General features: G+C 42.7%; 2 protein-coding genes across 2 annotated transcripts in view; one reads left to right on the forward strand and one right to left on the reverse strand.

The window, feature by feature from the left end:
• The first annotated feature begins 3,044 nt into the window (after window positions 1-3,044).
• On the forward strand, window positions 3,045-9,562 carry LOC129853694 (BLOC-2 complex member HPS6). The gene has a single exon (XM_055920023.1). It carries the CDS (start codon window positions 3,343-3,345, stop codon window positions 6,196-6,198), a length of 2,856 nt encoding a protein of 951 aa, XP_055775998.1. The 5' UTR covers window positions 3,045-3,342; the 3' UTR covers window positions 6,199-9,562.
• Window positions 9,563-11,197: 1,635 nt separating this feature from the next.
• LOC129853699 (prominin-1-A-like) overlaps window positions 11,198-25,775 on the reverse strand; it is a 33,243-nt gene continuing 18,665 nt past the window's right edge. Inside the window, exons 5-24 of the mRNA XM_055920036.1 lie at window positions 23,500-23,620; window positions 22,313-22,376; window positions 20,222-20,311; window positions 19,792-19,988; window positions 18,797-18,871; window positions 18,477-18,540; window positions 18,100-18,256; window positions 17,861-18,013; window positions 17,627-17,750; window positions 17,439-17,527; window positions 15,936-16,020; window positions 15,554-15,697; window positions 15,303-15,371; window positions 15,054-15,146; window positions 14,780-14,833; window positions 14,576-14,656; window positions 14,155-14,223; window positions 13,837-13,926; window positions 13,627-13,739; window positions 11,198-11,679 (exon numbers count right to left, since the gene is read on the reverse strand). Coding sequence (XP_055776011.1) covers window positions 11,634-11,679; window positions 13,627-13,739; window positions 13,837-13,926; window positions 14,155-14,223; window positions 14,576-14,656; window positions 14,780-14,833; window positions 15,054-15,146; window positions 15,303-15,371; window positions 15,554-15,697; window positions 15,936-16,020; window positions 17,439-17,527; window positions 17,627-17,750; window positions 17,861-18,013; window positions 18,100-18,256; window positions 18,477-18,540; window positions 18,797-18,871; window positions 19,792-19,988; window positions 20,222-20,311; window positions 22,313-22,376; window positions 23,500-23,620 — 1,978 coding nt within the window. The 3' untranslated portion in view covers window positions 11,198-11,633. The remainder of the gene's footprint in view (window positions 11,680-13,626; window positions 13,740-13,836; window positions 13,927-14,154; window positions 14,224-14,575; window positions 14,657-14,779; window positions 14,834-15,053; window positions 15,147-15,302; window positions 15,372-15,553; window positions 15,698-15,935; window positions 16,021-17,438; window positions 17,528-17,626; window positions 17,751-17,860; window positions 18,014-18,099; window positions 18,257-18,476; window positions 18,541-18,796; window positions 18,872-19,791; window positions 19,989-20,221; window positions 20,312-22,312; window positions 22,377-23,499; window positions 23,621-25,775) is intronic.

Below are 25,775 nucleotides of genomic sequence, written 5' to 3' on the forward strand. Positions count from 1 at the left end.
AGAAGAGTGGATGGGGGACCGTTGAGAGATGCGAGCATTTGCGAGGGAGCTGAACAGGGCGGGACTAAAGTTGGGGAAAGCGGAACTTTATGCAAATCCTCTGCGATATCGCTACATGAGCAGAGTATGTGAGCAGAGTTGAGTGGTCGAAAATCCCAATCATCTATCATGGAGCGATGCTTTCGCACTGCTCCTGCACTGCTCATGTGCTCCACATTCAACGCTCCGCTAAAAACCGTTCCTTGCTCACAGGAAAAAAACGGACTATTCAAATTCGGTCCGTTCGTTAAAATCACCATTTAACCAACAACCATCTATTTTTGGGACTACGTGGACCTACCATTTGGTTTTTAAGTATTGAAATCAAACCATATTATTTAAATGAAAAGTATTTTAATAAACAACATGAAAAGATTACTGTAAGAAGAGCTCATAATTTCCAATAGGCCAATAGGCTACATGTAATATTAAACAGCACATAAACACTCTAAATAGGTCAGGAGCCAGACAGGTAGCCTAAGAAGGAACGAAAATGAGTTATTTAGGCTATATTATTAGCCTATTATTTCAAGGCTATAGCCTACAAAGAAATACAATGTGAAGGATTTGAAAGTCTGTCAGGAACAGTAAGTGCTCAGCATTACATCTTAAGGATCGGACCCTTTTCTTTCAATTTCGCCTAAAATGACATACCCAAAACTAACTGCCTGTAGCTCAGGACCTGAAGAAAGGATATGTATATTATTGATACCATTTGAAAGGAAACACTTTGAAGTTTGTGGAAACATGAAATTAATGTAGGAGAATTTAACACATTAGATCTGGTAAAAGATAATACAAAGAAAACTTTTTTTTTCCCATCATCTTTGAAATGCAAGAGAAAGGCCATTATCTGACTTAGGACTCTAGGCACAATTTAGATTTTGGTCAATAGATGGCAGCAGTGTATGTGCAAAGTTTTAGACTGATCCAATGAACCATTGCATTTCTGTTCAAAATGTTGTATCAAGTCTGCCCAAATGTGCCTAATTGGTCAATATATACATTTTCAAGTACAAGTGCACTCTCCTCAAACAATAGCATTGTATGTTTTCACTAATCACTACTGTAAATTGGAGAGTGCAGTTAGATTAACAAGAATTTAAGCTTTCTGTCCATATAAGACGTCTATGTCTTGGGAAATGTTCTTGTTACTTACAACGTCATGCTAATCATATTAGCACATGTTAGCTCAACCGTCCCGAGAGTGGGACACTGATCCTGTAGAGATCCTAACAACATTTTGTTGTATTAAATCATTATAGCCTATACATTGCGCATATAGGCTGTGACTTACTTAGAATTAAATACAAATGTAACTAAAAATGCCTTATTAGGCTCATTCTACAGTGTCTTTGAATTCACTTTTAGAAACACCAGTTTGGCCAGAGTCTGTGGCTTCAGGCTCATGCGATGGTGCCTGGAAAGAATGCCAGCAGCGGAGAATAGACCCTCTCCATGCTTGCAGAGCAACTGAGGATGCTATACACCCTTCGGGACATTCTTGCCATGCTTGATGGGATGCGGAGTTGTTTTAAAACATTTTGAAGGTAGGTCTAAATGTTTTTAGGCAAAATAACCCTATCAAAACGGAAAGCTCCTTGAAAGAGGTAATATGTCAGGCCTATTGGGCCAAAACAAAATTATAGCCTATTGCATAGATAATAGAATGAAAATTAATGAAACTTTTAAGAGATCAGATTTTTGGTTTAAAAATACTTTTCTGCAATGACATACTTAGCTAGCAACCCACCTTCTTACATTCTGTATGTTCACTTACAACATCATGCTTTTAGGATATGTGTCTTTTCAGATTCCACAACGATTCTTTAATTTTGGACACTATATCACCGCACTCTCTCTTTTGCGCTTGATCCTCCTCATCTTGTAAGTCACCTTGATTTTGCACCTGTGTGTTTTATCAGATTCTTTATAAAAAATATTTTGCGAACTCCATGACAGTAGCTACAGCAAGGGGCTATAGCAGCACACAAGTTGCATACAAATGCATACTGGGCAGGGCATGCCCTGAGCTCATGAAGTGAGCGCTACTGGAGTGGTAGTGGAGAGAAACTGGAGTGGAAACTCACTCCACACTCCAGATAAATTGGGCAGCTCCTCTTCGCTCTGGTCCTGCTCCGTTCCGCTCACATACTCTGCATGCAAGTGATCAATCGAAGCTCACCATAACCTCCAACTCCTACTGGATTGGCTGACAATGGCTGTTGATGCATAGCACTACCTAGCTTGCTACCTTGTTAGCACCCACATGAAGACGAGGCTAGCGCGGTTATGCGAGTGCCGCTTGTATAGTGTAAATGGGCGGTGATGCCCAATTTCCATGTAACACGATCATTTGGATAGCCGCATTAGCTTCGTCCTCATGTGGGTGCTAGCAAGCAGGCTAGGTATGAACAGCCATTACAGTAGGGAGTGGAAGCTATAGTGACCTTCGATTGGTCCACAGTGCCACAATGTATTGGAGTATTACCAAAACCTACCCTGTTCACCCTCCCTCACACATGCTCACATCGCCCAACTGTCCCTCCGCCCATTTCACTGACTTCCCTCAATTGAAAATGAATGGGGCTCCGTTGTTTTATCACCCCAACATGTTTGGTGGAAATGCACTGTAACATCTGGCATGCGTTAGCAACGCATGGGCAGACGAATGCCGCCTTTGAAAGATAGCTTGCGGTTGTGCCTTGATTGACAGTTCAAAGCTTCATAAAATACTTTTTAAGAACAGAAGATAGTCAACTTCAACGATTTTGTCATTCAGTCACTTAATAATCACAATTTTGATGAACGTTTTTCAAATACACATTTTAGGAGTCATTTTAGAAGTGTTGTATGCCACCCATTTGCGTTTATTTAGTTGTACTGCTGTTAAACAATTTCACATGCGAAGTCAACCTGAAGATGGAAAACCTGCACAGTGCACCGTTCTGTGATGCAGTCTTTGATGTTACGTCTTTCCCCTCTCCACTCCTCCCCTTTCAGGAAAAAAATCTTTGTATCCGGAAATTAATAAACTCGTGATGTCAGGAGGTAGCTAAGCATCCAGATGACTAGCTTGTTAGCTAGTTAACTACTTTTACGCATAAGATTTAAACTGTTTTGAAATGTCGACAGTTAGCTACATAGTTAGAGAGGTTTTCATCGACGGAAGTGGGATTACTAAAGCCCACGACAATCGGTTGATTTAACCGCTGACGGGTTCCAGCTAGCAACATCGGCAGTCTGAGTTGAGATTTGTGCTAGCGTTAGCGCCGCATCGAATACCTTCTCTGCTCTGTAGACATGATGCAACGAATGTTGGAACAAGTGACAGCTTTCGTGGACTTTACTAGAGGTACAGATTTAAACGAGTATCTAAAACAGACGTATTCGAATAACAGTTGCAAAAACAATCTATCAGATGTGCGCGTGAGCCCAGATGGACGCCACATTCACGTCATTCTCCGCAAACCCAAGGTTGGTCTCATGACTTTTGACAAATATCAGAGACCGCAGCAGATCCAGAGCCAAAAGCACCTAGATCTGGGGCTGACTCGGGCTGTGCCCATTGTGGATATTGTATATTTTGACGACAAAAACAGAGACGGCGGTGTTGCGCTGTTAGCTGTCATATTCGAGAATGGAAAAGCAGAGTTTTGGAAATTTCTGGAACTCAAAGGGGGGTGGCATCCCCTGCACACCGCGGACCTTTGCAACAGCCCCCGGGCTAAAGTCATCTCTGTCTCGGCCAGTCAAAACTACATATTCTGGTGTGAGGAAAGGCCACCGTCGGAGAGCTCATCACCTGTCAATGAGACCCACAACTTCAGGTACTGCATCTGCAAACGAACCTATGAGGTGGAGGAAATGGCTGTCAGTTTAGGGGGCATGAAAATTGCTCTGCACAACAACCCCCGCTACAACGTCATCAGCTCAGGTGAGAATGTTTACCTACTACCTGATTTGAAAGACAAATCCACCATGTCCCTCTCCAAATTCTTTCTCATGTGGTCCCCCCAGTATGACACATTCAGAGTGAGCAGCACCAGTAAAGGTAATCTCCTCCGAAAAGACTCACCTTCTACTAAAGAATCTGACTTTAGAAGGTTGATAACAGACTGCACAGGATACCTATCAGCCCTTAGCCCCCCTGATATCTATGGCTACTCCCCTACTGGCAGTGGAGGCCTGTTACTGCTGCTCAGCACAGGTTGGGTCAGTCTACTACAGAAGGATGGGGTGTTACGACAGATCTACAAACTAGCTGACAACTGCCTGGCCAGCAGCAGTGCCCATAACAGCCTGAACGTGTACCAGGACACCCTGGCTCTGACCATCGGACGGACCCTCTACCTGATTGACACTAAGTGTGGTGTGGAGCTGGAGAAAATAGCCCTGAAGAGAGAGGGGCTACTCTACGTGAACAGGACCGAGAGGCAGGCACCACACCTGCTGTTAGAGACCGGCCTATTTGTAGTGATGCTCCGGGAGGGCGACCCCCGGGGCCACGACTCCGACCCAAAGCAGAAGACCCCGTCCCTGGGCACAGGGGAGAGCATCAGCCCTGCGTCTCTACTGGTAGAGGCTGTGTTCGAGGAAGCCTGTAAGTATTACCAACAGAGAAGTCTCAGCAGCACTCGGCTCACTGTGGAGAAGTTAAAGAGAGGAGGGATGTTCCAGGCTCCTATCACTCTGGCAAACATCGTCGGAGACTACCTCCAGAGCAGGGGGGAGAGGGTAGTGGAGTTACCCCAGGGAGGAGGCAGGAGAGGACAGGAGAAGCTGCTCGAGTCCCTGGAGGCTGAACTGAAGGGGCTGGTCTCCCTAGAGGAGGTGAAGGGGGGATTGGTGAAGGAGAGGGAGGTGGAGGATGTGTGTGAGAGTCTAGTGCAGCAGGAGGTGGGGAGACTCCTCTTGTCGTCAGAGCTCGACCGAGACTCTCTACTCTACCTCAACTCCATATTCAGCCTGTTTCCCGGTCAGGCCTGGAGGGCCACGCAGAGCGCTCTGCAGCTACGCAGCAACGGAGAGGGCTCTATCTCCTCTAAAGTGTCCCCGGAGGTCTGGAAGACTGTCCTCAGCCCTGTACAGGCCCCCACTGTCACTGCCAATCTGCCCTACACCAATGGCAACAGCCAGTCTAAGCACAAGTCACCCAAACCTTGCCCCAGCACTGGCTCTAGTTTTAAACTTAGCCCCAGCCTTAGCTCCAACTCCAGCCCCCCTGCCGCTAACTCGGCCCTGCCTGTCTTCGAGCTCCTGTGCCACTCCGTCTTCTGCTTCCAGCCCAGCTGGCTGCCCAGGTTCCTGGAGCTAGCCCAGCAGCAGCAGACCTCTGCAGGCTTGGGGATGGGTCTAGGCCTTGGTGGCTCCACCTGGAGCTACTCTGGAGGTAGGGGATTTGCGGAGAACGGAGAGAGCCTACCCCTGTATAAACGCGCCCTTTCAGCTCTGCCTCTACCTGGCCCCGGATCAGACCTGAAACAATACCAAGATTATGAACAAAACCAGGACTTGGAGGTGGATCTCCTTTTGGTGAGTGGTAGGCCAAACGCTGTCCTCCAGGCTCTGAGGATCTTGATGGGGAGACGGCAGTGGGAGAGGGTAACCCAAGTGGCCCAGAGGTTCTGCAGGCAGAGTCCCTTACTGAACAAAGAGATCTTTACTACCTTACTGTGTGAGGTGGCCCAGCATCGAGACCTGGATCCATACCTAGACCTCCTCTGGGCTCTGTGTCCTGAAGATCTCACGGTCACGGCCATACTTAACATTGTACTGAAAAATATACCCTCATCATCTTCCTTATCCACATCCTTCTCCCCCTCCTCAAATATCCCTCCCTCCTCTCCCTTTGCTGACCCCCAGTCCAGCCAGTTGACCTTTGGGTTGTTGAAGCCGTTGCTCAGTAAGGTTCTACAGAGAGAGACCAGGCCCAACCAGCGATATGCTGACATCCTCCAGTCGCCCTCGTTCCCCCCTCCAACGCCCCCTCGTCGGGCTAAAGGACTGCCTAGGTCCACCACCGAGCCTAGCATAGGCTTAGATCAGCAGCACAATGATGTCATCGGCAACATGGCGGCCATCTTGGATCAACACGACCCATCTAAACACAGGACTGTCCCCGGGGGCAGGGTAACCTCCACTCCGAACCCCAACTGAGACGCGCACACACACACTGGACTCTCACCCCATAACCCTCGTCTGACACTCCCACAACCTGTCAATTCTACCATATTCAAAACATGCACAGTCTATTTCTGCTCTGTAGGGAAAAGTGCTCTTTGGCTGCGGCGATATCTTCATGTTACTCTACTTGATGTGCAGTGTTGGCTACGAAAACATTTTAACAGAATAAAAACAACAACAAAAAACTATTGATACCATTATTGAGATTTCAGTTGATTGGTATAGGTAGTAGTGGGTTGTTAGATTGAGATTGGTCTAATCTGCTATTGAACAGCATATCTTAAGTGCTTCCTCTACGCTGGACCAGGACTGTGCCTGAACAACAAAATCAGTCAACAAAACAAAATGTCCTCCTTTAGGCAGGCTTCATTTGAGGCTCTTTTCTGTTGTCAATCATAAGCAGATGAATAACCATAGCTGACAGTTTACTTTCCGAACAAAATATTGCCTTAAAGTTATTCCAGGTTATTAAATGACTACTAAATCTTACCATTGTACATACCTCTCTTTTGATTTTCATTTTGTATGTTAAAATGTGTATATATGTGGTGTTATTTAAGTGTTATTGTGTGATCAGGAATGCACACAGAGTAGAATGCTAGCTAAGAGTTGCCTTGCATTCGATAAACTCAGCCTTAATGGAAAGAACATTTAATAGACTAATATACAGTATATATTGATATTATGAACAGATTATTAAGTGTACATGTCGCAGAGCTACCATTCTTGTATGTAATATGGTAGAAATCCATTAACTGTCCTCTTTTTTTTATATTATCATCAACTTGCTCAATATTCATTCATTGTTGTGGGTCTTGTTCAGCAGGCACAAAACAGAACATGTTTTCCAACGGAAAATGTTTAAAAAGCTACAGTGAACATTCTCATTGGTCATGTTCAGGCAGTGCCTCTTGTGCTTCAAAATGTTATTTTCTAATTCGTGCCTACTGTACACAACCTGGATCTTTTTTTGCTTTCGCCAACTCTGTGTGTAATAATATCCCAGGTGGTTTACTGTACTTTAAACCTACTAAGAATCGAAAGCCCTTTGTCAGCCCATAGTGATACAGTTATCGGACCCTGACCCACGAACCTCTGTGTTGAATGTTTATTTGTTTAGAATATTTTGAACCCTTGGCTCTAGGGGGTAAAGGTTTCGTCTCTGGGACATGACTTCTGGGTTTAGTGTATGTTCCTCATAAAGTCAGTCAACCGTCACGCTCAAACATGAACTATTTTACTGAACGTGTCTGTTTGAAAATAACATTGATGTAATGACACCTTTTCCAGCAGCAGTGGAAAAGTTCTATGGTGAAACACGATATTGAAGAGATATATAGCTGCTTTGGAGGAAAATGTTCAGTAAAAAGGGTACATTTTCTTTCAGGGGTAGATTAATATTTATATCTTTCTACTTCTTTAAACCCTTGTTGCATTCTCTCTTTCTCTTTTCATAATCTTCTCAACCCTCTCTTCAGTCTCTCCCCTGTCCACTCCAGTCTCTCTTTCTCCAGTTCCACCCAGTACATTCCTACCAAACTGCCCTGTAGAGGAGAGGTGACTCACTGTCTTCGAGTTCCTGTAATTTAATTTGGGGTAACGCTGTTATGTCCTTAGTAGGGATGGGGTAGGCCAAAACCAAAGCACATCTCTCTCTCACACACACACACGGCACTCTGCACCAGGTCACGTCTCCCTGCATGGGCCAAATGACTGTAATGTCGTTATGGATGTTAGACCCTCTGTCTGTTTCTCCTAACATTTTCTCTCTATCTACTGTTGGCATTCTCGCTTTCTCCTGTTAACATTCCCCGTCTCCATTTCACCTCTGCTCTCTTTCTCCTCTCTGTTTTCTGCTCCATGATTTACACACACAGAGGAGTTCATTCTCTACACGCTGTATGTGTAGCTTCCCAATTGTCAGTATTACAGAACATTCTACTATTGTTTACTTGTCATGTCTGAGTAAAAATTTTAAGGTCTGGAGATCAAACCTCGTAAATTAAGCTCTATGGATAAAGATGATTGTTTTAAAGTGCCTTATATTTTTATTTTATAGAAAGTGTTCTTTAGCATTTAGATTTAGAATCAAACTGATTCTTTAAATGTTTTACACAGTGCAGTAGTCTGAGTCCCAGATATGCTTGTGCTGTCTTGCCAATGACAGTACAGACAAATCTTGGACTCAGGCTAACAGCTGTGGAACCACCTCTAAAGAATATAACTTGTTTATGAAATTATTAATTTCTGTAGTCCTATCCAGATATATTCTGTGAAGTTGGTGAAGCCTAACCTGGTTAAAACCGACTGAACACTACGCTCACAAAATACGGCCTGCTAAGGCACACAGTCAGAATGCTACTGGAATGACTGAGTTCCTTCAGGGAGCTGCTGCTCCTCATTCACAACCTAGTGTCACATATCTGCTCTAATGCAGTCACCACCGCTGTTATAGATACAGCCGTCAGGAGCATGGGATGTTGTGTGTGTGTGTGAGTGAGTGACATGGGGTAATTTGTTTAGCCTGATCATGTGACTCGGCCAGTTAAAACTGGTCGCCTGCTCTGAGAGCCAAAGATGACTTACTCTGTGCTGGAATTCTCCACCCGTTTCCTTGAAGTGATTCAAGGAAATCCCCCACGTAGAACAAACAGAACAGAATGTCATCAAACCGAGGATGGGATCGGTGTAATCACCCATACTAACACCAGCCCTATGCTTTTAAATCTGCGGAGGAGTGCACTCCAGTGAAAAGGGTTGCTAATTGGGATGCTGTGACTTGTGATGACATTCTGTTAGTTTGATGTTTCACTGTGCATATGATAACTGACGAGACTATCCTAGTATGTCGGGTGCACAGCTACTGTCCTTAGAGGGCCGCAATGGCAGTTTTTTTTATTACTTTTAATCACAGACTGTATACTCTCTCTGGCCAGTCGGTGATCAATATGTGAAACCAGTAGGATTGCAACCCATCGACTTGAGTTTGATACCCCTGCAGTATGTGGGAATGGATGGATGTATAAAGCCTTAGCATAACAAGAAAATCACATAAAACACCATTGCCAAGCATCCTCCTATTCAATCCGGACAGGTGAATGTGCTCAGAACAGGAAGTCTTTGTTAATTTGCCTTTGCTCCACTTTGACAGGTGGAGTTCCCCTTTTTTATTGCCTGTTATCAAATTGTGTCTTTTCCGGTCAGCTGTGATGACTATTCCATGTACAGTACTTTAGCCTTCTGCAGTGTTTCACTTTCAGCCACACAGATATCAAATGTTTGGATATATGATTGAATGCAAAATGCATGTGTTATTAAACCCAAGTTAAAACTTCTACATGGTCTCTGTTTGGTGGTGTTTGTTTGCTATTTTGGAATATACTGTTTGATAGTATTTTGTTGTATTTACCCAGTCTATTTCTAATTTAGCTAACTGGTCGTTGTCCTGCTAAGGCAACAATGTAGTATTGCTAACATCAGAAACAGTCAGGTACCCAGGCTAACTCGTTGAGTGTAATTGGGTGCATTCCAGATAACCATATTATGTGCAAGACTGTACAGTTTACGAGATCATTACATCAGTGATGTGGTAAAGAGCTGATATTCTATGCAGGTCTGAGCAGAATGTGCCCAATATGTATGTCACTGAGAAATGCCCTTGTGTTTTTACCTGTGTTTCTGTTCTGTGAATAGTTTCTCATCCTCACCATAAGGCATGGCTCCCACACGTTGTTCTGGTTTGTTAGGCCCTTGGCATTGCCAACTTACTCTTAGATACCAAAACATTGTGATTTTTGCCTTTTGTTTAAACTAGCCTGGTCCCATATGTTATCCAAGTCTGTTTGTGCTGTCTTGCTATGTTTAAACCCATTATTGTCGAGGAAACACTACATTTACTAGTTACATTCAGGACACATGATGACCCACTGCTCCCATAGCTTTGGGATTTAAGCTCAATGTGGCCATAGCGCAGCTATGACCAAGGGCTCAATTCAATCAGATCTGCTTTAGCCAACTTAGTGGATAGTGTCTGAGGTGGAGCTGTCAAATCCACAAGTGGCTCCCAGCATTAAACCTAAAAAACGGACATTGCCATTAGCTGCATGCCGGTAGCATTAAGATATATCCCATGCAGCCTTCTTTAAAAGTTTGAACACTGGAATGTGTTCACACCGGCAAAACATCCGCTATGCGCATGTCTGCAATCGCCGGTTAACACTTGATCTGATTGAATCTAGGCCTAAATCTCTTTAGAGCTGCACACAGCTTAGTGTGTGCACCAGTCAAAGGATTAATGTGCATATATGCGGTGTGTGTGAAAAATGTCCTTCCTTAGCCTGTCTACTAAACAATGCCACGGAACTGTGTGCGTGCGTCTCTTTTGTTTCACAGCAGACAGGCAGGTTCCCCAGGGGTGTGTGACAAGGATATCATCATGTAGGTTGAATTATCATTAACCGTGGAGTTGGGGGGGGGGGGAGGGTGGTGGAGGGGCCCCGCTTATTGTCTTACGCTGGATTTTCATCTGTACTGTTGAACGAGGATCCTCTGGAGTGACACCACCTAGCTGAAGACAATGGGGACTCACTATCTCTGTCTCAGATAATCCTGCTGCAGAGGGAGAGAGTGGGAATGAGGCTGATCCCAGAGGCTAGAAAACTGCAGAACACTTCATATCGGTCATTGAGGTCAAATTCAACCCGATACCCACACTTCCCTCTGCTCCCCTACCTCCCCCATCGTGATGCTGAGAGGTTGTCTTCACTGAATCAGGTGGATCTGTGCTGTAAACCTAAACGCATTGATTGATTTGTACCATTTTTAGACTGCATCCTGTAAACAGCAATCAATCACATGCAGAACACGTTTCTATTGGCCACTGCTGCTAGTGCTATCCTATCAGAAACATATTATACTACAAGTACTATATCAGTAATATATTTGAGAAAGAATTAGCTAACACAAACAGTAGTCTCTATTTGTAGCAAATCTTTAATCACAGTAGTTTGCACAATGCATGTCAGAAATGTTTTTCATATATAAACAGACCTACTAAAGTGCTTCGTAACACATATCCTACTCATTGTCTGGTACAAAATTGTATCATTGCATAATCAAATCAATCAAAATTGTAATCAATAATCAAATATATCATTCATTAGAAGAGAAGAAATACATCAAAAATAACAAAAAGTCAATGACATTGTAGACAAACAACACAATGACATGATTATAGATGTTATGTTGAAGCCGGCAACTTGTACCTACCCTATTTGATATATCACTATTCAGGTGGTACATGTAGCGTTAGACCCATTCATGTCCCTCTGTCAGGGTGGGGTGGCAGAGCCCTGGTTCTATTCCCTGAGAGCAGTAACAGCCCTTGCCAGTCCTCTCTTTCCACCAGCTCAGTAGGGTTTGGCTCGGGGGGGGATGTTCATGGCTATGTGGTTTCTGTGGGGAGAGAGATGAGACAAGACAGAAAGAGAGATTGTATATTGTTCCCATACCAGCTTCATTACAACAACGTTTCAATCAGAGTCATAGTGTCCTGGGCACGTGTTCACAAAAAGTCATAGAGTAGGAGTGCTGACATAAGATCCGTTTTGCCTTTTAGATCATAACGAATAATGAGATAATAATTTTATTATGGGCGGGCAGGGGACCTGATGCTAGATCAGCACACGAAGTCTGGTATATATAGTACCAGTCAAAAGTTTGGACACACCTACTCATTCAAGGGTTTTACTTTATTTGTAATGCTTTTTACATTGTAGAATAATAGTGAAGACATCAAAACTATGAAATAACACCTATGGAATCATGCAGTAAGGAAAAGAAGTGTTAAATCAAAATATATTTTAATATTTGAGATTCTTCAAAGTAGCCACCTTTTGCCTTTATGGCAGCTTTGCACACTCTTGGCATTCTCTCAACCAGCTTCATGAGGTAGTCACCTGGAATGCATTTCAATTAACAGGAGTGCCTTGTTAAAAGTTAATTTGTGGAATTTCTTTCCTTCTTAATGCGTTTGAGCCAATCAGTTGTGTTGTGACAAGGTAGGGGTGGTATACAGAAGATAGCCCTATTTGGTAAAAGACCAAGTCCATATTATGGCAAGAACAGCTAAAATAAGCAAAGAGAAATGACAGTCCATCATTACTTTAGGACATGAAGGTCAGTCAATCCGGGAATATTTCAAGAACTTTGAAAGTTTCTTCAGTGCAGTCGCAAAAACCATCATGCACTATGATGAAACTGGCTCACATGAGGACCGCCACAGGTCATGAGGACTGCCTCTGCTGCAGAGGATAAGTTCATTAGAGTTACCAGCCTCAGAAATTGCAGTTCAAATAAATGCTTCACAAAGTTCAAGTAACAGACACATCTCAACATCAACTGTTCAGAGAAGACTGCGTGAATCAGGCCATCATGGACAAATTGCTGCAAAGAAACCACTACTAAAGGTCACCAATAAGAAGAAGAGACTTGCTTGGGCCAGGAAACACAAGCAATGGACATTAGACCAGTGGAAATCTGTCCTTTGGTCTGATGATTCCAAATTTTAGATTTTTTGTTCCAACCCAGTGTATTTGTGAGACGCAGAGTAGCTGAACGGATGATCTCCACATGTGTGGTTCCCACCATGAAGCATGGAGGAGGTGGTGTGATGGTGCTTTCCTGGTGACACTGTCAGTGATTTATTTAGAATTCAAAGCACACTTAACCAGCATGGCTACCGCAGCGATACGCCATCCCATCTGGTTTGCGCTTAGTGGGACTATCATTTGTTTTTCAACAGGACAATGACTCAACACAAATCTAGGCTGTGTAAAGGCAAATTTGACCAAGAAGGAGAGTGATGAGTGCTGCATCAGATGACCTGGCCTCCACAATAACCCGACCTTAACCCAATTGAGATGGTTTGGGAAGAGTTTGACTGCAGAATGAAGGAAAAGCAGCCAACAAGTGCACAGCATATGTGGGAACTCCTTCAAGACTGTTGGAAAAGCATTCCAGGTGAAGCTGGTTGAGAGAATGCCAAGAGTGTGCAAAGTTGTTATCAAGGCAAAGGGTGGCTACTTTGAAGAATCTCAAATATAAAATATATTTTGATTATATATTTTGATTATTTAGATATTTTGATTTTTTTGCTTACTACATGATTCCGTATGAGTTATTTCATAGTATTGATGTCTTCACTATTATTCTACAATGCAGAAAATAGTCAAACTAAAGAAAAATGATTGAATAGGTGTGTCCAATCCTTGAGTGGGTGTGTCCAAACTTTTGACTGGCACTGTATAGCCAGGCCCTGGTCTTATTTCTGAATGAGTATTTCCCGCCCAGTACCTAAGTACAATCATCTGATGTATGTGTGTAAATATGTTTGCTACTCACTCGTAGACATCGCTGTGCTTCATCCTCCTGTAGAACTTGGCCAGTTTGATGGAGAAGATAATGCTGGGGACCAGGAAGATCATACACCAGCCCAGACTGAACCAGAACGCATTCTGGACACAAACACAGATGTAGGTTAATAAACAATATTAGATTAACGCAGTGTATCATTTTCTGTGCGTGGGTGCATGCGTGAAATCCTTTTCTTACCAGAGACTCCGTCATATTTGAGCAGACTACAACCTTCGCTGAGTCCACAGCTTGTGCCACTGGGCCACAGAGACCAATCTGTTGAGTGATCTACATACACACACACACGCACGCACGCACACACACGCTCACACAATCAAATTTCATCAAATGTATTCTATAAAGCCCTTTTTACATCAACCACAACCACACATTCTTACACATAAGGCTGAGGCTAAACTACACACACAAACAAACATAGGAACCTAAAATTAAACCGCATACACAAGATACAGCAATGCAGTGATACAGTAGTAGTAGAATGTTAAGTGAACCCACCGTGAGGTTAGCCCAGTCAGCATACGTCGTGAAGTACCCCATCTGACAGTCTAGGAACTCCCTACTTGCCTGAGAAAAAGAAAGAAAAACAAGTGTAAATTCCATACATTTATTGACTCAGAAGTCATGAGAATCAGTGGAGCTTTGCAGCAGAAAATCAGGTGGAATTCCCTATAACTATGTGAAGTGTGCCGTGTGACTGTGGGCTAAGATGTGAGTAATGGCTGTGGTGCTACCATCTCTCCTTCTTTACTGTACAGAACACCTGAGGTCATGAACCAGATGAAATGGTCTATCTTTCTAGGAAAGAAACCCAAATGAGAGAAATGTGGCATTTTCTGGTTGTAAAGGATTTTTTTTCGTGACTAGATATGCTTGTGTTTGTGCATCCGTTTGAACGTGCATGTGTGTGGTTACTCACGGCCTTGACTAGCTGTGTAGTGTTGGTGTTGAGGAAGTCTTGAGCTGTTCCCACTTTATTCAACACATCTCCTACTGTGCCCTAAAGAAGAAGGAGGTAGGGAGGGAGAGGGATGAGCATGCATTGCATTGCTACATATTTTCATTGTTTCATGAAAGAACCCTTGCAGCTCATGCTTTCTGAACATTCTGCAGTATTACTTACATTGATCTCTGATGCTATGACACTGAGGGCATATATGTTGGAGTTCAACTGAGTCTGAAACACAAAAGTCAGACAGGTAATATATCTATTTACAATATATAGGACTCTGCTCTGGATAATGACCTCTTAAGGATTTATAAAATAGCCATAGATAATCCAGACATTCAGATAGCTGCATATTTAATACAAACACACATATGTGACATTTGCACATTTGCTGAAGTTGTCCAGAGCAGAAACAGATAGCACCAGGCAGCAGGCCAGTTAGACGTACCAGTTGTGGGATGATGGCAGTGACAATGCCTGACTGGATCCCTCTCAGGCCTCCAGCCTCCTGTGTCAGCTGATTTTGAATACCTGTATTAATCTGTTGAGAGACATGCATCACAGTACTGTCTTTATACAAACATCTATATGACTAGTGCACACACTGATGTTCACATCGTCTCATTGATGGAAGAGGCTGAGCGTGCTCAGAGGGAGGGAATATGTTTGTAACCATGTTACATGTTTTATTACTCACTTGAACAGTAGCAAGTTGGTCTAACATGCCTGCTATTTCTGTCAGATTAATGCTGGAAATAACGTCGATCTGAAACCGGTATAGAAATAGTTATGATAAGACTTTGTAACCATACTGACGTGACGCTGCATGTTGTCCTAATATACACTCCAATTGAACACGTTACAAACTATTAGAGACCAAAGGTCACACATAAATGCACAAGCACATCTACGTGTACACGCACACACACACACACACACACTTTGTACCTGCTGTGTGACAGAGCTTAAGTCAGCATCATGGACCATGTTGGAGAAGCCTTGTAGCTGTTTGCGTAGCTCAGGTGTGAGCAGGGTGATGGTAGGCAGTTTGATCTCATTACTGTCAAAGTGTTGCTGAATCTCTTCTCTGTACTGGGAGGAGAGAGGTGGACACATAATTAAAAGGAGTAGCGGAGACATTGTGCTAGTATAGCAGATGGTTTGAAATATGGACTTTACACCACTTTGGAAGTGGAAACATAAGACATGATTTGGGAATTAACCACCCATATAAAGTGAATCCCAGTAATCATCAGTAGACAGTGTATGGTGACAGAAAAAGTCAAAACCACATGTGATAAGAGTAGAAACCTTAGCGTGACAGTCTTACTTTGGACACGTTGAGTAGATCATTGAGGTCTATGAGCTCATACAGGTGGAGGGTTGTCCATAGAGGCCTGTTCTGTTCACATTCACTACAAACACACGCAAAACAAAACATCCTTACTAGTGATGTGGAGGTTGACTAATAACCCGCAGTCCCAGCGGTTACATCCATGGTGTGGTGGGTTTAGGGTCATGAAATATTGTGTGAATGAAGGGCGGGTGGGTTAAATGAAAATAAAATAATACCTTAAATATCCATACATGTATCATTCATCTTGTGCAATTTATATCTATAGGCTACATTGACGTTTTTCTTTCAATATTTTAGGCTATCTGGCATTAGTGCATAATGCCTAAGCTTTAGGACCTAACCGTACGTGCGCCAAATAGCCAACACGCCAACCGCCAAATGCTTTTGGAAACGGGCAGAAAAAGTTCATGTTCAAGTCGATCATGGAGGCAAAAAAAGGAAAGTGCTGGAGTTTAAGACGGGGACTTCAAATAGGAACTGTAGCCTACTGTTCAGATGGGTTAAATGGAAACTGAATTCTGGACACCAACTGTAACCTATGTAGCCTTAATATGAACTCCTGCAGAATTAAGCATTTCTTGCAGTAAAATTATACACCAAATGTAGGCAGAATTTTGACTCGGGCACAGGAGTGGGGAAATATGATTTCTTTCTTTCAGCAGCCGGAGAGAATGCAAATGCGCAGTTAGATACCTACCATCTGTAGAGGTGCCATCTTTATCAACCACATAAAATATGCATCCAAGCCCGAAATTAAATCTTGTCAGAAACATATTGGGTCATTTTCACAGCCGGTCTTTTGGAAATTTTGCTCCGCGAAAGAAGCAGAGATCATAGAAAAAACTTTACCTATGTCAACTATATTGAAGCATTAATTCTATCGATTTATTACATTATTCTGGTGAGCAAGTGTTTATTTAGTCTTCTAGGGCAACATATAATGATAGAAGTAAAGCTGCATTTATATAATTATACACAACAGTCGAGGCTGCTGAGGGGAGGACAGCTAATAATAATGGCCGGAATGGAGTGAATGTGTTTGATACCATTCCAATGATTCCATTCCAGCCATTATTATGAGCCGTCCTCCCCTCAGCAGCCTCCACTGATGGACAAGTTGACTAACAAATAGCCTACCAAAATGTCGGAAATTATAAGCAGAAACATATTTAAATCAGGCAAAAAAAATCCTGAACCCTGTATAAAAAAAGTCTGCCGTCTCTGACTGTAGCCTACAGCGCATTTTCTATATTATCGGATTAGGGTGCGGGCTTGTTATTAGCCCGACTGGCGCCGCGGTCTAAAACACTGCACCTCGGTGCTTGAGGCGTCACTACAGACACCCTGGTTCAAATCCAGGCTGTATCACAACCGGCTGTGATTCGGAGTCTTTTCCAGAGTGACTTATAATAATACTTTAGAAAACCAGAAAGAAGATCTTTAATTTACATAACCCTTTATAATGTTGCTACACACTTGTATACTTCAATGAGAGTCAGGTTGCTCTTCAGGCCCAGTATCGCTCTTAAATCGAATCCAGGTATCAGGCCCGGAGTGTCAACAAACTGTGGAGGGGGGAGACACAATCAAACAATCAATCAATCAATCAATCAATCAGTGAGTCAATTAATTAATTGTGCATGTATGAGAGTGTGTGTTCTTACTTGTAGTAGCTGTCCACTGCGCCAGGGCTGGCAAACCAGTGTGTAAACATTTCCTCCCAGTATAAACAGTATAAACACCACCAGCATAAAGAGCCAGGAGAACAGGAAACTTAGCCCTGCACCCCTACACACACAGACAAATACGTTGAGATAATTATTTTACCAAATGTTCCTTATGCCCAACCTCATACCCACCCACCCACACACAGAGACAGACACAGTGACAGTACTTACGCCATTAGGAAGGTTCCTGCGCAGTTGGCGGTGCCGGATCGTTCTGTCGGGTCGTCTTGAGGGCTCAGTCCCACCAGACCCAAAAACAGACCCAGAAGGTTACACACTACGACCAGGAGAACTACACAGCTCAGGATAATACCCACACCCCACCTAGAGACAAAAACACAGAGGGCTAATTACCTTATCTGTTCAGCGCTGTCACTGTGTGCGCGTGCCTATGTGTGTGTACTCATTACCTGATCATCTCTACCCACTCTGCCTGTGGTGAGTACATGTTGATGTATCTCTGAGCATTTCCCAGTGTGTCTGAGATTTTGCTGAGGGCAGAGACAGGGATGTATCCCTTCACCAAAGATATCTGTCTCTTGATGACTTCAAGCTGCTGCTTCACATCTGAAGGAGAGGGAGAGGAATGAATATATCTCTAGACACTGATCCAAGGTCAGTTTTAAAGGTATTTAGGTTAAAGCATAAGATGTGGCTATACGGCTAGTAGACGTCAGACTCTTGTTAGTGTCACTGTGAATAAGAATGATCTATAACAGCCAGTAGTTTAACTGAACTAGTCCTAATCCTATAACAGTTAGTAGTGACCTTGAAGGTAAATACTCACTCTGTACCATGTACCTGGTGTCGTTGGTCACTCTCTGGGGAATACTGGCAAATAAGTATTCTCCCTGAAACACACATGGTCAGAAACGTCCTCTGTAACTACTTCAGACTCCAAGGAGTACCCGGCAGAAATGACGCATAGAAGTCAATGGATGAAAAATGTTGGAACAAGAGTGGATCTCAATTCCTCCCTCACAAACAGGAACATGCTGTGGAATGTCAGTTACACTTCACTAATCCATTTCGACTCCTCTCTCTCTCAATGGGGGGGGGGGGGGGGGGGGGGGGTTTAGTGTGCCTATTTAGTCCAGACAGAATTACCTCTTTCACTTTTGAGTTGAGATTAGCCCTGGTGACGTCATCAACAGCCGACTGCAGCTCATTCAGACTGGGGATCTATGGAACATACACAAACACACACTTTAGGTTACAAACAGCTCATGACTTCTCTGCAGTAAGTGTCATTCTTATTATTTGGCAGCAGGGGGCAGCAAAACCAGAACTATCCACTCGGATGACAAATTCACGTTTTTACTTTGGCACGTATTGCTTTCCTTATGCTTGTTATAGAAGTAGAACAGTGATAGGGGTGAATGAAATACTGCTTTGTTTTCCACAATCATATCAGAGTAACATACACCATGGTATCTTATCCATGGTTTTTTAACTGTTTGTTCTCCATCCTACTGGTTTGTTCTCGATAAGGAACTTATCTTGTGTTCCTCATACTGTGTGTGTGCGTGTGTGTGCGTATATATATATATTATGAACTGTCATTTTCCTGAAACCCAAGCCTCTATTTGTGGTAGCTTGTTTGAGAAAGGGGGGAGAGGAGGGGAGAGAATTAACCCACAAACAGACTCAGCATGCGTCAGCAACAGTAGAGTGGGAGGAGGAGGAACACCCTGAAACCTGATGTCATAAGACATTTCCACATAACTAATTTGCCTGTGTCATATCCACCCCATTAACTTCTGCTGCAAGACCAGCACACACAACCACAACCACACAAAATCACACGACCACACACACTGTCCACAACCACACGACCAGACACACACTGTACCATGAACACACGAGAAAGCCAGGTGTTTCAGCTCGATTGTATTTAGCAAAAGGCCTGAATTGTTCCTTATCAAGAACAAACCAGTAAGATGAAAATACACACCAGTGTGTACAAGGGGATAACTGGGTTATCAGAGCTACCATGGAATTTGCATTTAATGGTGGAAAGATGAGAAGGAGGGAAGAAAAAAGGGAGGAGAGGAGAGCAAAGAGAAAAGAGACGAGAGGCGACACAACACGATTGCACTCACAGTGATAGTGGTGTCAAATGTTAGTTTCTCTAGCTCTGACTGATAGGGAGAACACCCATTACAGTCAGGGTCTCCCAGTGTGCTGTTGATGCGGTCTCTGACAGAGGAAACATTAGCCTGGACCACAGTCACATCAGACTGGAGCTGGGTTAGAGTAGAGTTCAACCCCACCAGCAGGACACTGGTACGGTTCACCACTAGGATACAGATGCAACATACACACAGATTAAAATGTCAGAAGATTTTTGACTTTTGAAAGCTCTTTATTAAACCATTCATGTAGAGAATTAAAATTAAACTATTTCAGAAGAGGAATACACAAACAGCCCATGCGCACACAAAGACACACACAGTTTAGCATATCAGAAGAGGAATACACACAACCACACAAACAAACACACACACACACACACACAGGATGGAGTTGTACCTTTGGCTATATCTCTGACAGACTTCAGGGCAGGGATCAGGGGGCCCTCTAGACTTCTCTGGATCTCTCTGCCCAGCAGAGGACCTATGTCTGGGGGAGAGACGAGAGAGAGAGAAGGTAGAGATGTATGTAATTGTTGACCAGTGTTTCTCAAATGGTGGATGGCAGTTTCTTCTGGGTCAAAACAATGATCAACATAATTGTTTCAGTGCATTTCTACTTTGCAGAACTTTTGCACGCATTGCGTGAATATCTAGAACTTGGATCATTAACTAGATTCAGTTGTGGGACAATTTTTTTTGAGCGGTCGGGGGGCCGGAACATAATTACAAATCATTTGTAGACTGCAAATTGACAGCAAAAGCCCAAACATATAATATTTGACTAAACATAATCATTTCAAACCTTGCTTGCATGTGTACAGTCATGGCCAAATGTTTTGAGAATGACACAGATATACATTTTCACAAAGTCTACTGCCTCAGTTTGTATGATGCCAATTTGCATATACTCCAGAATGTTATGAAGAGTGATCAGATGAATTACAATTAATTGCAAAGTCCCTCTTTGCCATGCAAATTAACTGAATCCCCAAAAAACATTTCCACTGCATTTCAGCCCTGCCACAAAAGGACCAGCTGACATCATGTCAGTGATTCTCTCGTTAACACAGGTGTGAGTGTTGACGAGGACAAGGCTGAATATCATTCTGTCATGCTGATTGAGTTCGAATAACAGACTGGAAGCTTCAAAAGGAGGGTAGTGCTTGGAATCATTGTTCTTCCTCTGTAAACCATTGTTACCTGCAAGGAAACACGTGTCGTCGTCATTTCTTTGCACAAAAAGGGCTTCACAGGCAAGGATATTGCTGCCAGTAAGATTGCACCTAAATCAACCATTTATCGGATCATCAAGAACTTCAAAGAGAGCGGTTCAATTGTTGTGAAGAAGGCTTCATGGCGCCCAAGAAAGTCCAGCAAGCGCCAGGACCGTCTCCTAAAGTTCGGGGCACCACCAGTACAGAGCTTGCTCAGGAATGGCAGCAGGCAGGTGTGAGTGAATCTGCACGCACAGTGAGGCGAAGACATTTGGAGGATGGCCCGATGTCCAGAAGGGCAGCAAAGAAGCCACTTCTCTCTAGGAAAAACTTCAGGGAGAGACTGATATTCTGCAAAAGGTACAGGGATTGGACTGTTGAAGACTGGGGTAAAGTCATTTTCTCTGATGAATCCCCTTTCCGATTGTTTGGGGCATCCGGAAAAAAGCTTGTCCGGAGAAGACAAGGTGAGCGTTACCATCATTCGTGTGTCATGCCAACAGTAAAGCATCCTGAGACCATTCATGTGTGGGGTTGTTTCTCAGCCAAGGGAGTGGGCTCACTCACAGTTTTGCCTAAGAACACAGCCATGAATAAAGAATGGTACCAACACATCCTCCAAGAGCAACTTCTCCCAACCATCCAGGAACAGTTTGGTGATGAACAATGCCTTTTCCAGCATGATGGAGCACCTTGCCATAAGGCAAAAGTGATAACTAAGTGGCTCGGGGAACAAAACATCAATATTTTGGGTCCATGGCCAGGAAACTCCCCAGACCTTAATCCCATTGAGAATTTGTGGTCAATCCTCAAGAGGGACAAACAAAAACCCACAAATTCTGACAAACTCCAAGCATTGTTTGTGCAAGAATGGGCTGGCATCAGTTAAGATGTGGCCCAGAAGTTAATTGACAGCATGCCAGGGCGGATTGCAGAGGTCTTGAAAAAGAAGGGTCAACACTGCAAATATTGACTCTTTGCATCAAATTCATGTAATTGTCAATAAAAACCTTTGAAACTTATGAAATGCTTGTAATTATACTTCAGTATTCCATAGTAACATCTGACAAATATCTAAAGACACTGAAGCAGCAAACTTTGTAAAATTAATATTTGTGTCATTCTCAAATCTTTTGGCCACGACTGTATACAATCATGTCTCTCTATGATGCTTGAGGATACTTCAGAACAGATTTCCAAATGTAAAATCATTTGGAGCTGTTTCTTTTGCCTGTTCGTGAAACCTGTTCTCAAAGCTCAGGTACAGTACTTACCATTGAGGCTTCTGGTAACCTCATCTACTGTCTTATTGCTCTCTATCAGCACACTGTCAATTTGCTGATGAGACACAAGAGACAAACACACTTAGACACAGGAGAGACGACAATAAGAAGAGAAGACATATACTTGCAATCCCTCAAACGTATTTAATAGAAAGACAAACTATGCACCAAAACATCAAAGCCACTTCCGATTTACCACACAACCCTGCCCGACCATTAGCTTATCCCTCTCCCCCCCCCCCTCTCTACATCCTCTCTTCCGCTCTCTGATTCAGAGGGGTTGGGTTAAATGCAGAAGACACATTTAAGTTGAATGTATTCAGTTGTACAACTGACTAGGTATCCCCCTTTCCCTTTCTCTCTCCATCCTCCCTGCCTTCTCCCACCCTCATGTCCCATCTCCCTCTGTTGTATCAGATACAAGTGTTCACAGTGCAGGCTGGAGGGGAGACAAACATTTTTTTTTTTACTTTTATTTAACTAGGCAAGTCAGTTAAGAACAAATTCTTATTTACAATGACGGCCTAGGAACAGTGGGTCAACTACCTTGTTCAGGGGCAGAATGACAGATGTTTACCTTGTCAGCTCGGGGATTCGATCTAGCAACCTTCCAGTTACTGGCCCAATGCTCTAACCACTAGGCTACCTGCCTCTCTCTGTGTGTGTGTCTGTGTGTCTTTGTTTGTGTGTGTCTCTCTCTCTCTGTGTGTGTGTGTGTGTGTGTGTGTGTGTGTGTGTGTGTGTGTCTGTGTGTGTGTGTGTGTGTGTGTGTGTGTGTGTGTGTGTGTGTGTGTGTGTGTGTGTGTGTGTGTGTGTGTGTGTGTGTGTGTGTAGCTGTACTCTATGGAGAGATTTATGGTAGGTGGGGTGGTTTATGTACTAACTCTGAATAGAAGCGTTAGGTCAGTAACTGATCTATAGGTGGTTGTGTGTCAACAGAAGTTAAGTGACATGCCATCCAAGTAATTTATTACAGGATACTTAACAGAAGAGAATATGGAATGTTTTTAATAAATGTGTGTACCCATTAAAAAATATCCAGTTGCTACTTTTAGCTATATCTATTGTTTTATAAACCAAAAAACTAAACTGGTCTTACTTCTACTTCATTTATTATTTTGGTTTTCCCTTCTGAAAATAATAGGAACGTTCTCTCTCACACACACACACACACTTACCTGTGGGACAGCGGTGAGGTAGGTTTGGAGGTTGTCCAGGTTATTGTTGAGTTCTACAGAGCTGTCCTCGACACTCACTTTCAGTAACTGGTTAGTGAAGAACATGCAGATGTTCCCTGCACTACACACACACACATAAGCACACACATACACACATACATGAATGCACACACACAAACACAACACACAGAAAATGTAGTTTGTTTCACTTCATATCCAAATACACTCCCCTCTACATGTATTTGGACAGTGAAGCTAAACATTATTATTTGGCTCTATACTCCAGCATTTTGGATTTCAGATCAAATGTTTAATATTAAGCAACAATACAGAATGTACCTTTTATTTGTGAGTATTTTCATACATAACAGTTTTGCCGTTTAGAAATGAAAGCACTTCATGTATCTAGTCCTCCCATGTGAAGAAGTTTGGACAAATTCACTTATAGGGTATTAAAGTAGTCAAAAAGGTTAGTATTTGGTCCCATATTCCTTGCACGCAACAACTACATCAAACGTCTGACACTACAAACTCATTGAATGCATTTGCAGTTTGTTTTGGGTTATGTTTTGCCCAATAGTATCTGAATGGTGAATGATGACTGGAGTCATTTTCTTTCTAAGTGAGTGGATAAGATGGTTGTAAATGAATCATGATAAGGCCATAATTAAGAAAAACCATGAATGAGTAAGAAAGCTACAGAGGCTACAACAAAACATGCAAACCTCTCACCATTACCAATAACATGGGAGGTTTGGATTTTTGGAGGGTGTGAGCTTTGTTCCTCTGTAACCTTATACTCTTCAATATTCACGATCCATCCATGATTATCCATAATCAGGGTAGCATCCACAAGAATGTAGAACACATGAACTTTCTATTCTTACTTACGATAAAAGTGACTCCAAAATGGCACACAAGACATCGAAAACTCAACCAAAACAAACCACAAATGCATCCAATAAGTTTGTAGTCATAAACTTGGTTTAGTCATTGTGTGCAACGAATATGGGACCAAATACTAAACTTTTCCCTACGTTAATACACAATAATTGAATTTGTCAAAATACTTAGGATTTCTTCAAATGGGGGTTCTAGATACATAAAGTGCTTTCATTTTTAACTTCTTATGGCTGCGGGGCAGTATTGAGTAGCTTGGATGAAAATGTGCCCAGAGTAAACTGCCTGCTCCTCAGTCCCAGTTGCTAATATATGCATATTATTAGTATATTTGGATAGAAAACACTCTGAAGTTTCTAAAACTGTTTGAATGATGTCTGTGAGTATAACATAACTCATATGGCAGGCAGAAACCTGAGAAAAAATCCAACCAGGAAGTGGGAAATCTGAGGTTGGTCGATTTTCAACTCAGCCCCTATCGAATACACAGTTGGATATGGGTCATTTTGCACTTCCTAAGGCTTCCACAAGATGTCAAGAGTCTTTAGAACCTTGTCTGATGCTTCTACTGTGAAGTGGGGCCGAATGAGAGGGGATTGAGTAAGGTCTACCATGACCTGAACATGCGCTGACCACGCACGTTCATGTGAGAGCGAGCTCTGTTCTATCGCATTTCCGAAGACAAAGGAATTCTCCGGTTGGAACAGTATTGAAGATTTATGTTAAAAACATCCTAAAGATTGATTCAATACATTGTTTGACATGTTTATACTGACTGTAACAGAACTTTTTGACATTTCGTCTGCTTTTAGTGAACGCGCTTCGTGACTTTGGATTTGTTTACCAAACGCGTTAACAAAAGTAGCTATTTGGACATAAATGACATTACCGAACAAATCAAACATTTATTGTGGAACTGGGATTCCTGGGAGTGCATTCTGAAGAAGATCATCAAAGGTAAGTGAATATTTATAATGTTATTTCTGACTTCTGTTGACTGCACAATATGGCAAATATATTTTTGTCTTGTTTGGGCTCTGAGCGCCGACCTCAGATTATTGCATGGTCTGCTTTTTCCGTAAAGCTTTTTTGAAATCTGACACAGTGGTTGCATTAAGGAGAAGTGGATCTAAAATTCCATGTATAACACTTGATCTTTGATTAACGTTTATTATGAGTATTTCTGGAAATTGATGTGGCTCTCTGCAAAATCACCGGATGTTTTTGGAACTACTGAACATTACGCACCAATGTATACTGAGATTTTTTGATATAAATATGAACTTTACCGAACAAAACATACATGTATTGTTTAACATGAAGTCCTATAAGTGTCATCTGATGAAGATCATCAAAGGTTAGTGATTAATTTAAAC

Source organism: Salvelinus fontinalis, chromosome 1 (genome assembly GCF_029448725.1).
Source record: "Salvelinus fontinalis isolate EN_2023a chromosome 1, ASM2944872v1, whole genome shotgun sequence".
Taxonomy (NCBI): domain Eukaryota; kingdom Metazoa; phylum Chordata; class Actinopteri; order Salmoniformes; family Salmonidae; genus Salvelinus; species Salvelinus fontinalis.